The sequence below is a fragment of the Calonectris borealis genome, chromosome 4 (genome assembly GCF_964195595.1).
Source record: "Calonectris borealis chromosome 4, bCalBor7.hap1.2, whole genome shotgun sequence".
NCBI classification, from domain to species: Eukaryota; Metazoa; Chordata; class Aves; order Procellariiformes; family Procellariidae; genus Calonectris; species Calonectris borealis.
The window spans coordinates 2,267,819-2,281,948 of NC_134315.1; the positions used below are offsets into that span (position 1 = coordinate 2,267,819).

General features: G+C 59.0%; 1 protein-coding gene across 1 annotated transcript in view; it reads left to right on the forward strand.

Annotated features, from left to right (window-relative positions):
* The first annotated feature begins 561 nt into the window (after window positions 1-561).
* ADAM33 (ADAM metallopeptidase domain 33) overlaps window positions 562-14,130 on the forward strand; it is a 32,770-nt gene continuing 19,201 nt past the window's right edge. Inside the window, exons 1-3 of the mRNA XM_075148359.1 lie at window positions 562-709; window positions 3,601-3,683; window positions 11,184-11,260. Of these exons, the coding sequence (XP_075004460.1) occupies window positions 583-709; window positions 3,601-3,683; window positions 11,184-11,260 (287 nt within the window). The 5' untranslated portion in view covers window positions 562-582. The remainder of the gene's footprint in view (window positions 710-3,600; window positions 3,684-11,183; window positions 11,261-14,130) is intronic.

Consider the following 14,130-nt stretch of genomic DNA (forward strand, 5'->3'; position numbering starts at 1 on the left):
GTGGGGCCAGGTGCTGGCACCTATCTCCTGCTAGAAAAAATATTAATAATAATAACTGTGGAATTGTGCAGAAGCGTCTCTGCTCCGTCTCGCCCTGGTGGGATGGATGGGGTTATTTAATTGCCTTTCCCCCCCCTCCCATCGTTGCACAGGCTCTCGGTCCCCCCTCGCTTCTCCTCCCGGAGGAAGGGGGTGCAGCGGCGGCGGGGAGCCCGGGGGGGGGTCGGCGGCTGCCGGCCCGGCTGCGGCGGGATGCCCCGGCGGGGGGAGCCTGGGAGCAGCCTTCTCCTCCGGTCTGGTTTTCATTAAGCGGCTCGGCTGGGCCAAGAAACACAGCAATAAATAAAGGCGAACAATGCCGTCCCCCTCCCTCCAGCCGCCCCCTCCCGCCGCCCAGCCCAGCATCCCGCCGGCTGCCTGGGAAAGGGGGCTCCGGCCGCCGGCGAGCGGGGCCGGCCGGGGCGAGTGAATGGGGCTGGTGGGGGGAAGCCGGGCGGAGGGGAGGGGACCCGAGAGCATAAGAGGGGAAGGCAGGGCCGGCGGCGACGAGCAGAGGCGGTGACAGCCCCGGGGAGCGCCGGCATGGCCGGGCGGGCCCCCCGCAAGCCCTGCGACCGCGGGGGCTTGGCTGCTTTTTGGGGGAGCCGCAACTTCTTTCTGGGGCTTTTGCTGCTGTTTCCCGGGCGGGGAGATGCTTCTGGAGCGCCAGGTAAGGGGAGGGGGCTGAGGGGGAGGCGCACCCCAGGTTCAGCCCTCGGGGAGGGGGGTGCGGGTGGGGGGACCCCGCGGTTTGCAGGGGAGGAATGGGTGTGGGTCTGGGGGGCGGGGGTCGCGTCCCTGGGCTCGGAGTGGGGGGAAGCTGTGGGCAGTGCTCCCTCCCTTCGGTCCCATCGCCCTGCTGGGGATGTGCCCCCCAAATCCCCCCCTCTCGGTGGGTCCCCCAAGCCCCGTCCCAGCGCTGCCCGGGCCAGGGTGGCCGGACTCTGCGCTATGACTCTATATGGTCTGGTTGGGATGGGAGGGCTGGGACCAGCCAGCCCCCCCCCGAGAGAGGGGATGGATTCGGCTCCTCACCCCCCCCGCTTCCCCAGCACCCCCGAACAGCAGAGACACCTCTCGTCTCCCCATCCCACGCCTCCCTGGGGTCCCCACAACTGTCCCAGCTCCGGGCGGTGGCACCTTGAAAGGGACCTGGCAGTGCCTTGTGCTGCCGATGCATGTTTTGGGGTGAAACTTGACTTTTTCTGTTGTTGAGGAAATACGTTATTTTCTCTAAAGGTTCCTATTGCTTTTCAAATGTGGGGGTTTGCCAGGTTGGGTTCAGCCTCCTGTAGTCTCTCTTCTCCATCCCTAATTCCTTCCACAACCCCACCAAGAAGCTGGGGCTGCTGCTTCTCCATGCAAAACACAATTTTTTAAATTTTTTTTTTTTTTTACTTTCGAGCTTTGCTGCCTTCTCTGCTCCTGCTGCAAAATAAGTTTTCCAGCAACTCCGAGAGAGACCCGTGCGAGCCGCGCAGCTGGGAGAGGAACGGGGAGGGTGGTGGGAGCCAGAAACCTCTGTTTGGATTAAAGAGGAGAGGAAGAGCAGATGGGAAAGCTGCCCGCTTCGGCTGGAGCCTGGGCGCTGCGGGGCTCATCTTTGGGCTTGGGCATCCCCCAAACGCAGGGCTGCCCGGCCGCAATGGTGCAAACATCCCAAACGCCAAAGCAACGCTGCTCCCGACGCAGCGTTCCCAGCACGGGCTGGGAATGAGTGTGTTTTCCAGGAAAAAGAAGAGAAGGGGTGGGTGGTGAAACCCCCTCTGCGCTACATTGGGGTTTATTTGACTTAGGTTTTTAAGGCCCTATCTCATCCTTTGAGTATCTCTGATTCCCAGCAAAAGCTATAGTCAAAACAACGAGAAACTTAATATAATAACCCAGAGGTTTTTACGACGTGGCCCGAAGCCCAGCCCAGTAATCCCTGCAGAACGGCTGCCCCTCATGTCCCATCCTCTCCCCAGACAGCGTGGGAGAAAGACGGGCTTTGCAGCAAGCCGGGAGAGGCAGCGTCTTCCTGCCCTTCTCCCTCTGCGGCAGCCAGCGAAAAAAAAATAGGGTTTTTTCCCCCCCCCCCCCTTTCTCTGTAATGGGAAGGCAGCAAACCCCGCCGGAGCTGCTCGCCCTGCGTGGCTGGATACAAGTCGCATGGCGGCTGTGCCTCAGTTTCCCCACCAGAAAATGAGGCTTATGTATGGCTGGGGGGTTGGAGGGCCTCGCTAACGCTTTCGGAGGAGGTGAGGAGAAGGAAACTGGGATCATGCCACCACCTTATCTGCAGTTATTCCTGGAATCTGATTACATGCTATATATAATGAAAGCTGATTAAATGCCACTGTGCGATAGCGCCGGGCGCGTCCCGGGCCCTGGTGGGACAGACGTGGCTGGGCTGGGTGTCTCAATCACATTAAATCTGCAGTTCCCAACCAATAACTCTATCTTTTTTTTTTTTTTTTTTTTCCTTTTCAATAACTTCATCTTTCCTCAAGCCAAATCCCCCCAGATCATTGCACAGGGAACCAAAACAAGCATATAAAATTATAAAGCCATAAGCCCTGTTATTCCACTCCCTTAGTAAATAACTTTGCCCTTTGCTGGGGAAGGTTATTGGATCCAAGCTTTCACTGACAACGTTTGGCTTGGCAAGGTGGTCCAGCCCTTGACATTTTTGGTAGACCTCATCCCCTCTCCGCAGCATCTTCCGATTTTTTTTTTTTTTTTTTTTTTTTTCCTGTTGTTTTCCTGGCTTAAGTCATCGGTAGCTGCTTGCTCTGCTGCAATCAAATACAGCCACATTGTTTAGGAAAAAAAAAAAAAAAAAAAAATCTTAGAAAGTCTGCCTGTCTCTAATCGAGCCAAGGAATTGCTTGTGCTGCTCTGCCCGGGGGAGTTGGGATGGCTCAGAGAAACCCGTAATGTGCTGCAGCTATTTTAGCTCCTCGGCTCCCTGCTCGAGCCCAGCTCTGGCTGGAAAGATGATGGCTCGATTTCTGGGTGATCGAACCACGCTTCCCCAGGCCGTCAACGATGACGATCAAGGGTGTAAAAGCATAAGGCCAAAAAAAAAGCAAAAAAAAAGCAAAAAAAAAAAGCTGTTTGTGTGATTTGGGAGAGATGGAACGGGCGGGAGGATGCGGTGCTGCCATGCTGGGGTGCTCTGAGGGTGCTCGGTGGGGTTTGCCTGGGCTGGTTGGGGATGGTAGGGATGTGAGTGGGGCCAGGGTGGTGCCACCCATATGCCGGCTGCTTCTCCAGGGTGGGTTTCAGGGGATTTAAGCCACCGGTTTGGGACCTGGGTGGGCAGCAATGCTCCTGAGAGGCTTCCAAGAGCAAGGCTGGGTCAGCGATGAGGGTGCTGGCCTGGGGAGGGGGCGATGTTTTGGCTTCATGCTGGTGTCCATCCCCCAGAAACACCTAAGAGGTGGCCCTGGATGTTGGCCAGAGTCCTCAGCTCTGTCCCTTCGCCCCATTTCTCTCTTGATGTGGCGGTGGAGGAGCTCCCCCTCTCAGAGGCTTGCAAGGTCTGTTCACGCGCTCACCAGGTCTTCTCTTTCCCAGGGCCGTCGTCCCATGGAGAGCGGGTCACCCCACACTGGCTCCTCAGGGGCCGTACCAGACGAGCCATCAGCCTGGATGAAAAGGTAAGGGCAGAAATGGTTCCTCTCCTCTGCACCGCGCGGCCGGGTCCTGCACCCAAAGGTCTTCATGGTGGGACTCGCATGGAGATGGCGAGTTTGCAGGTCCCATGAGCAGGATGTCAAGTTTATAGGACCCATCACCCTGTTCAGGTGATGAACAGGGAAAGCAGAGGGTGAAACAGCGAGTTAATTAAATGCGGTCTTAACTATTGGGCAGTAGGAAGGATGGGTGAGCGGAAAGGAGCCGGGCAGTTTGGAGACAGGAGATGGAGGTAATTCATCAGGCTGGTGGCTTGGCCAGGATAGACAGACCAGCAGTATTAGCTAAAGGGAAAGTACTGTAGGATTTAAGAGCCATGTCCTTGGGAAGACTGAGGAGAAGCCGAGCATGAGCTGCCCGGAGAGGAGGACATCTCTTCCCAGGGCTGCTCTGCTGGCTGTCACACCCTCCCCGCCACCCCCACCCTCTCCAAATCCACTTTATGAGATGTTTGTGGTGACCCTCGCCTGGATTTGGCACCTCGCCTGGCTCTGGGGTCAAGCGGCTCCGCAGCTGCCCATCGGCCGCAGCAGCTGGTCCTCGTACCCAGCAGCTGGGAGGATCTCGGGGGCTGTGGTCTCCTTTGGGGCAGATCAAATCGCTTCCCAGCACAACGACCACCGATGCAGATGGTTGCAGGAAACCGTTGTGTTTCGGGGCTGAGCAGATTCGCTGCTGAGAAGACTCAGTGCTGGGAAGTGACCTTCTCTGGTGGCATCTCCCTTGAGCAGGGGCTGAGGATGCAGCTTTGAAGCCACCTGAGATGCCTCCAAGTGAGACCTCCTTGCTCCAGGCAGGAGATACCGAGGGAGGGGGTCAGCCCTGCTTTCCGGCAGCAAAAGCGGAGAGGGGCTTTGTGCTGCCCTGCCTCCTCCGAGGGGCTGGACGATGCCTTTTTCCCGGGGGAATCGGGAGCATCGCTCCCATTGGCGCTGGCTGCTGGGAATTGTGCTTCTCCGGTAGCTGAAATAGCCCATCGCGCTGGGGCTGCTGTGGTCAGCCTGCAGAAATGTCCCCTCCCTTCCTAGCAGCCCCGGGTGGGTCTATATTTAGGTTGGAGGGCACTCGAGACGGGAGGTTTATTTATACTCTCGCTAACACCCCGCTGCCCGAAATTGTGCTGGGTGGGTGCAAATTGCAGGCGCGTGGTGGGGGTTTGGGGGTCGCTGGGGGACCCCAGGGCCGGTGGGGCTGGGGTGGCCATCGGCCGGGGCCGGGGTGGCTGGGCAGGTCCTGGCGTGTTTCCTGGCATCTGCTTTGCCTCCGCTGGCTCCAGCCAGCCCGAAACAAGGAGGCTCCTGTTCCTCGGAGGGGGGGAAGGAGGGGAGAGGGAGGGTGGTCGCAGCCGGGAGCAGGGAGGCTTCTTAGGGGAAGGATGGTGGCAACCAGACAAAGGATGGGGTAGGGGCGAGGGGGCTCCCCGCTTGTGGACAGAGCCCCAAACTGGCCCTTTTTGCCCTGGTGCTGCTGACATGCGTATTTTTAGGATCAGTTTAGTCCGTCCCATCCCCACCCTGTCTCCTCCTGGCCTCCAGCAAAGATCCTGGAAATAAATACGGCTGCGTGATTGCCGCCAGCCCGCTCGGTTTGTCTGGGCATGGCTGGCTTTCGGGGCGGGAGCCTGTGAGGAGACAACATCCGAGCGTGTGAAATGACGGGTTCAAGCGTGGTGACCGCCCCGAGGCTCCCTCATCCCTTCTCCGGGGGCTGCTCCTCGCGCAGCGGGTGGGATGCTGCGGGGTGGCCCGTGCCACGGTCCCGGGGGACATCACCGCGTCTCCTTTCCCTCTTCCCGGAGGAGCGAGGTCGAGCCGGAGGGAAGAGGAAGAGGATGGTGGTGGTGGTGGCCCTGCGGTCCCGTCGTGTGCGGGCTGGCATGGTGCTGAGTGGGCCAGACCCTGCCTCCCCCCTTTACACCCTCCTCTCTCCTATTGTTCGGGGCTGAACTCCCCGCGGGCTCGACGGCTCCCGGCACACATGGAAGCGATTTCGGAGAGGCCGGGGAGGAGGTCGTGGGGACCCTGATTGCAAACAGCTCCCTCGTCACCACCGGCTTGGGATGGGATCCTGTCCCGCTGCTGCCGGCATCCTCCTCCTCCCACTCCTTCCCCCCGGCTCGGGGCACGGAGCGAAGGCTGCCGGAGCTGACCGTGGGCTTTTCCAGCCCTTTGCAGCTGGAAATGGAGGTTGTGCCCAGCATCCTGGCCCGGGTGTCCCGCCAGTATCCAGCCCCGAGGCGCTGGAGTCCCCTGTCCCCACCCTGGGGACCCCCCCAGCCCGTCGTGCTGCCTGTGGTCTTCACTGCCTTATTTCTTCCCCTTTGTAATTGCTTTTTCCCAAGCATGGTTTCTCGCTGTGATGGTTTTAAACTGAAAGGGGGTAGGTTTAGATTGGACATGAGGAAGAAATGTTTTGCGCTGAGGGTGGTGAGACACTGGCCCAGGTTGCCCAGAGAGGTGGTAGATGCCCCATCCCTGGAAACATTCCAGGTCAGGTTGGACGGGGCTCTGAGCAACCTGATCTGGTTGGAGATGTCCCTGCCCACGGCAGGGGGGTTGGATTAGGTGATCTTCAAAGGTCCCTTCCAGCCCAAACCATTCTGTGATTCTATAAATCACGAGGACTGAGGAGCACCCAGGCAGAAGAGCCCCTCAACCTCCCTCCGGGTCTCTCCTGGCACCCCGGCCCTGTATGGGAACGCACTGTGGCACCCATGGAGCACCCTTCCACCCACCGCTTCCCCTCACACTGTGGGCCGGTCTGCTGGGTCCCTGGAGCAGCCAGTGTCTCCCTGTCCTGGAGCTGGGACGTGCCCATCCCCTTCATCCTTGCCAACGAACGCTTGGAGCATCCCCTCCAGTCGCGGTGCGATACCCCTTCCCTCCCCCATCCCTGCGGCGTGGGCCCCTCCCCTGGGAGCATCACACCCATGTGGGGTCCCAGCCCTGCTCTGGGAGGAGGAAGGGAGGAGAGGACCGCCCGTGGTTTGGGGCGAGCTGCAGGTGCCGAGGACATGCACTCCTGCAATCTGTTTCCTGCAAGGCAGCCCTTTTCCCTTGGCAACGAGTGGCAGGACTGCGCAAACCCTGACGTGGTCCCTGAGCCAAGTTTGCTTCCAAACAACCAAAATTCTGCCTCTGCCTCAGGACCTTTATTGCCCTGGTCCCCCCAACTCCCCTGGAGCTGCCTGCCCCCAGGATGCTTTTTCCGTGAGCAGCTGGAGCGAGAGGCTTGTCCTTGAGCTCTCGGATCCCGATCCCGATGTGCATTTAGGACAAGGCGATGCAGTCCCCAAGCTGTGCTCTCCAAACCCTAATTCTGCTGCTGGGATCCAGCTGCCTGGGGAGGACCTGGCTCAGCCATGATGCTCCAGCTGCAAAACCCATCATCAAATCCTCTACGGAGCATCTCCTGGTAACTCCGATCCCCGTCTTCCTCGTTACATCTAGGCTTGCATGCGCTTACTTAGGAAATCGGGGCTTGTGGGACCTGCCCGAGCAGATGGCCGGGCTGTGATTTGAACATGGCTTTTGGATTTTGGCTTCACTAGTGATTTCCCAAGGAGCTCGGCGCTCTCTGAGCCTGCTCGTGGATGAGCCGCTCTCCTGCAGGGCAGCGGGAGCTTTCCAGCAAGGGCGGAGGAGGGAGCCTGGGTGAGGAGGATGGCCAGGAGCTGTGGGGAAACAAAGATCATCTTTCCCCTCGAAGAGCAATGCAAACCCCTTGGCCTCAGCTCCTCTGCAAACATCGCAGCGGTTTTTCTGATCAGCGGATTGAAAAAGAAAAATAGATTTGAACTCGGCCCAGTGGGTCTTCTGGACTGCTCATGGGTTGGGTCCTGGCCAGGGCAGACTCATCCCAGCTGCTCTTCGCCTCTCCCAGCCCAGCCCCTGGTGGGACTGGCTTTGCTGGGATGTTCTGGAGAGGGGCCACCACCTCCACATCCAGCCAGGGCTGAGGGAAGGTGGTTCCTGCAGCCTGTGGTGGGGACCGGAGCATCCTTTTCGTGGCTGCTGGAGAAAGGAGGTGGTGGGATTTGGATGAGGGAGGAAGATGCTGGAGCCCGGGGCGGTGCTGGAGCCCGGGACGATGCTGGAGCCCAGGAAGGTGCTGGAGCCCAGGAAGATGCTGATCTCTGCTCATTCCTGGTGCACAACATCTTGGCAGGCAGCTTTCGGGGACCCAACTGCCTGCCAGTAGGCTCAAGGCAAAATTATCAGTGTTTAATTAATGCAATAATCTTTCCTGGCCTTAGAATTGGGTTATTTGACTCCTGCCTGGCACGAGTGGTGCTCGCACCCTCCTTCTCCCTCCTCTTACTCATTGCTATTTATTTCTCCGGAGGCTGAGCTGGTTTCAGCCCATCCCAGCTGAAACCAGCATCAGTCACCTGCTCCCCACGTGCTCTCAGGGGAAACTGAGGCACGGGGAAGGGGAGACCTTGCAATGTACCACCTCGCGGGGGTCAGACACAGATCCCATTAGCAGTGGTTTGTTTTCCAGCCTTTGGCAGCCTGGGTGCGTGCACGGGGAGCTGCGAACGCCGGGATAACCCTGCACACACACGTGTCCCTTTAAGACAGCAGCTGGGAAAGAGCATTTTGCCAGTAAAGGCCCTTAAGTCAAGGCAGGGAGTAATTGCTGGGGAATTCAGAACTGGGAAGGAGCTGGCAGGGACTTGGGGGGGGAGGAGGAGGAGGAGGAGGAAGAGGAGATGGGCTGTGGGGAGAGGGTGTTAGGGAGATCAGAGAGGGGGAGAAAGAGGCTTGAAAAAAGGGAGGACGAGGCAAGGGAAAGAAGGGAAATGGCAAGAAAAATGTACAGACCATGTTTGGCCAAGGAGTCATGTTTGGATAAGATCATGTTCTAAAAATACAGCCTGTTCCCACCATCGCCGAAGGAGGGGAGCCCTCTGCCCCGGCTTCCTCCTCCCTGCATCACACAGCCCCTCGCTGGGAGCGGGGACCGTGGCCGTGCCGTGGCCGTGCCGTGGCCGTGCCGAAGGGGCTTGCTGGGAAGTGGCAGAGCTTTGGACTTGGCTTGCTTTGCTGTTAGGGGTTGTGGTTTTTTTTTTTTTTTTTAAAGTGCTGTGTCTGGTCTCCTTTTTTGGAGCTGGGAAGACAATGTTGGAGGCAGAGGGGGGGACTCGGTCGGCCCCACTCCGTCACTGTGTCCCCGTGCTGCCACAGGCTGGGGTGACCGGCACCTCCCCGCCCTTGGGAAATGGGGCCATAAGGGCTCAGACCCGTGGGTCTCCTTGCAGCCAGCAGGCATCCCTGTGGCCAATTTGAGCAGCTTAATGGGATCCCTCCATCCCTGGAGCTCAATTTGGGGTGGACCTGCAGGAACACCCATCCTGGGAGCACAAACCCCATGTCCTGGGGTGCAGCAGCGGTGGTACCCAGCTGCCCTGCACCCTAAAATGCTTTGTCCCATGATGCTGCCCCTTAAAAACACGATGGCCCCAGGAGAGTGGCCCTGGGACTGCCAGGCTGGAGGTCCCTCAGCGTCCCCGGTGCCCAGGACGCGGATTGGGGACCAGGGTGCATGAGGAGCAAAGCCTTGCCGTCCATCTCCACAGGGATGAGAGGGGACAGCAGGATTTGGCCTCTGTTTTAGCCCAAGCTGTGAATCACCCAACTTTACCCCCGCCCCGCTGCATTCCTAGTGACGGGCTGCAAAACCCTGCGATGCTAAGAGCAGCCGAAGCCAGAGCCTCGCGGGGACAGCTCCTTCCCTCCGGAGCTGGGAAAGCCTCACCAGCTCGCGGCCAGGGTGCCGGGGCCCCGCGGCAGATCCCGAGCACGGGGCCGAGGGCTGGCAGCCGCCGGGCTCCCTGCATCCGTCATGGATGGGGAGGAACCGAGCGAGGGAGACAGAGCCAGCCACGCCGGCCGGGCCATAAACAGACAGGGCGAATGCTTTTAGTGTCCCCAGCGCCGGAGCTGGGAAGGGATGTGGGGACATCGGAGGAGGGCGGCACTTCTGGGCTCCAGCCCATCCCATCACGTGCAAACGAGCCATGCTGGTGTGGATCCCTGAGCAGGGTTCCCATTTAACGCCCTCCGAAGTGAGGGAGTGAGTAAAACCACCGGCATCCTGGGGAAGCTGAGTCAATCGTTTCCTCTTGCTGCCCCGCGGTATTTTTAATGGTGCGGTTATCCGGTGCCCGGGCGGTTGCTATTTATTTCCGTACCCCGCAGGGGTGCACGCAGGTGCTGACCCACCCTGGGACCAGCCTCCGCAGGATCCGGCTCAGGGTCTAGACCTGTTGGAGCGGGTCCAGAGGAGGCCACCAAAATGGTCAGGGGGATGGAACAGCTCTGCTGTGAGGAAAGGTTGAGAGGGTTGGGGTTGTTCAGCCTGGAGAAGAGAAGGCTCCGGGGAGACCTTATTGTGGCCTTTCAGTACTTAAAGGGGCTTGTAAGAAAGATGGGGAGAGACTTTTTAGCAGGGCCTGTTGGGACAGGACAAGGGGGAATGGTTTTAAACTGAAAGAGGGGAGATTTAGACTAGATATAAGGAAGAAATGTTTTACGCTGAGGGTGGCGAGACACTGGCCCAGGTTGCCCAGAGAGGTGGTGGATGCCTCATCCCTGGGAACATTCCAGGTCAGGTTGGACGGGGCTCTGAGCAACCTGATCTAGTTGGAGATGTCCCTGCCCACGGCAGGGGGGTTGGACTAGGTGACCTTTACAGGTCCCTTGCAACCCAAACTATTCTATGATTCTATGATCTCCAGTGGGATGGAGCCGTGGTGGGACAGAGCACACAGAGACTCCGTTCGGGATGCTCAGGGCAGTGCTCCTGGTCCTGTATCCCATACTGGTTCTCTCTTGCTGCATTTTTCTGGGGGAACTGCCAGCAGAGTTGGGATTTGCTTTCTCACCCCCACTCTTGCGGGGTGAATCCCAGCGCGAATCCTCTTTTATCTGCTGCTATTCATGGGAGATCAAGCAGGAGGGTTTATTTCTCGCCTTCCACGGGCTTGTGGCAGGGCATGGAGTAGGTGGAGCAGATCCACGGAGGAGAGGTTGGGATGCGCCCTGAGCTGGGGAGCAGAGGAAGGTGCTGGGGACAGGGATGGGCAGAGGAGATGGTGTCCGGTGGGAACAGCACGGGGTGCCCCATGGTCCATTGCTATGAAGCTTGAATGCTTGACTCGAGGGACTGAGCTTTTGGAAGGTGAGAGGTGATGTGGGTCGGTGTGGGATGTCCCCTGCAGAGTGGCTGGGGATGCTCAGGGACCTCCTGGCCCCCGTGTCCCCGCTCACGCTTGCCCCTGCCCTGGGGCACACATGCTCTCACTGCTCCTGCTTTTCCAAACAGGGATGGTGCTCAAAATCCATTCACCTGCTGCTCTTTGTGTTGCTAATGGAACAGTAGGTCCTACAATAATACAGGCTGGCAGTGTCCTGGGCTCTGTCTTTTCTAACCCCGTCCCTCCTTTGCTTTCTTCGTAGGTGCCGGCACCTGCCCGGGCAAAGGTGGCCGTGATGGCTGAGGGCCGAGAGCTCATCCTGGTGCTGGAGAGGAACCAGTAAGTGTCAGGGCTGGGGCTGGGGAAGGGGCATTGGATGTCCCTGGCATGGTCCCACCCGGAGCGGTTGTATCCTGGCCGCCCTGTCCTGGCTCTCCTGCCCGCAGGGGAAGGGACGGTTCGGTGTGGCTTCCTGCCGGCTGCGGCCGATGTGGCAGTTTGGGCTGAAATGCTCCTTTTTCCACTGCCCACACCCGTGTTGTGGAAGAAACAGCCTTGGCTCGATGCCATGGTGCAGGACCCAGCACGGGTGAAGGCGGTGTGGGGTGCTTGGGGGATGGAGATGTGCCAGGCAGAGGGTCAGCGGGACAGGGGACTCCTGGACTGCCATCCCACTGGTGGGGCTGATCCTGTGAGGTCTTCGGAGGTATCTCATGGTGGGCAGTGCTGACTGCTGGCAGTGATTTGGAAACCTCTGCTGCTCTTCTGTTGGACTGGTCTTGGGTTTGGCAGCCTGACACCGTTCCTGGGTGACCTTGCCATGTAGCTTCACTCAACCCTTTCTGGGCTCCGTCTTTGGTTGGGCTTGGATGCAGGTGCCAGCAGCATCTGTCCCCCGTGACACTCACCCAGCCTGGCATCCCCTCGTGCCAGGGCTGGAGCAAGGAAAGCAATCATCTCCATCTCCTGCCCTGCTCTCCCTGCTCCTCTCCCCGAGATCTTGTGGTATTTGTCCCTTTTTGGGTTCAGGTCCCTCCTGGTGCCAGGCAGCCCCGTGGTGGAGCAGGGCAGAAAGCTGATCTCTGCAGGATGGGCTTCTGCTTCCACTTCTGCTTCTCACCAGCAGCTGTGGGAGGCTCGTGCCTGGCAGAGCTCTCTTCTTGCTACTCTTTGGGTACAAAAGCAGCCACCACGGTGTCCTCTGAACAGCCCTGTTGGGCAGCAGGTCCCAGTGACCTGCAGAGGGGCTTTTGGTGTGCGGGAAGGAGAATTGGGAGGTTCCCATGCACGTTGTGTTTTAGGACTGTGGGCAATGGAGGGGTTGGCAGCGAGGGTGGAAAGCTCACGTGCAAAGCTTAGCCTTGTTTCTAGCTGGGGCACCAGGTCTGGAGATGTTTGTATGTCTTCTCATGACCCTAATTCTGGCTTGGTGCCACTTTGCCATGCTAAAGGGATGAGTGTGGCCAGGAGGGGTGAAGAGCATCCCTGGAGGCTGAGGTGCCTCTGGCAGGACTGGAGGAGCATGGGGCCTTGCAGGATGCTGAGGTCTGGAGGAGGGCACAGTGAAACAGGTGAGGGGGTTGGTGGCAGCAAAAGGGAGCTGAGCACCCAGGGCAGTCCATGGCACCCAGGACCATCCATGGTACCCAGCATCATCCATGGCACTCAAAAGCATTTGTGGCACCCAGGGCTATCCTTGACACTCAGGACTGTCTGTGGCACCCAGGACTTCCCATGGCATCAAAGAACATCCATAGCACACAGGGACCATCCATGGTACCCAAGACGGTTCATGGCACTCATGATAGTCCATGGCACTCGAGATCATCCATGGCACCCCGGATAGCATATGGCATCCAAGAGCATCTGTGGCACCCAGGACAGTCCATGACACCCAGGACCACCCATGGCACCCAAGACAGTCCATGACACCAAAGACATGGCACCCAAGAACTTCCATGACACCCAGGACCATCTGTAGCACCCAAGGCAGTCCATAGCACCCAAGAGCATCTATGGCAATGAGGACCATCCATAGAGCCCAAGGCAGTCCATAGTACCCAAGATCATCTATGGCACCAGAGGCAGTCCATATGGCACCCAGGATAGTCCACAGCACCCAAGACTGGCTGTGCCTAGTGGTTGTGTCTACTGGGGAGGCCAATCAGCCCTGGCTATCTACACTGCCGTCTTGTGCCAGCTAACAGGGCTACCTTAGCCCTGCCAGCTCATGGGCCAGTGAGGCCATGCTAGACCTCAAATCTTGTTTCTTCTGGTACTGAGAGACGTGGTCAGTCTCCAAACCCATCCTTTGTGGTGTTTTCCAAGGCCTTCCCTTGTGCTGGAGGAGAATACACATCTCCTTGCCCTTCCTTCCCTGGGGCTCCTGGTCCTTGGCCTGTCCTGGAGAGGACATCCCAGTGGTCTGAGCCGTGCTGGGACTCGCTGTGCCCCTGGATGGGAATCGCTGTTCCCCCGGTTGGGGGATCGGCTCAACCCTCCCAGTTCCCCCTATTCCCCAGGCATGGCATGGAGGCTTTTGCCTCTCTGCTGTCCTCAGCCGACCCGTCCCCATCCCTGTCCCCATCCCTGTCCCCATCCTGCACCGGCAGCTGCCCATCTGCCCCCGCGCTGGCCGGGCACTTGTCTTGCCGGGCTGCCCACGGGTCCATTTCCAGGACCCAGGCTGAGCTCCTGTCTCCTTTCTCCGCTATAACTGGAGTTACTGGTGCCAGGCACCCACTCACAGGCGGGCTGGGAAGGCGGGAATGTGCCCACAGTGACATTTTTGGGGCTAAACTGGTTGCAAAATAGAAACCAAGAGGCGGGAAGGCTATTCTGGGGCCGGCTGCTTGGTTTATTTTCTTCTGCTGCAGAATAAAACCCCTGGGATGGGGCCAAACCTCACGAATCGAGGGCCAAACTGTCAGCAGAGGTAAACCCAGCCTTGCTTTGTCCTTCTTCGGGTGGCTGAGACCCTTGCATGCACGCTGTCCCTCGGGGGACCTGCTGTCCCCATGGTGGCTGCAAGCTCGTGGTGGGGTGCCCATCACCCTGGCATTTGGGCAGGGTCACGCAGCCTTCGGTGGCGTGAGAAACCCCCATCCCTTTCTCTTCTCTCCCACCACCCGTGGGGTCATTTCAGTCTAAATCCCCCCCGTCTGCTCCCCGGCACCCCCAGCCCCACGCGCTTGCCGGTTGCAAGCTCA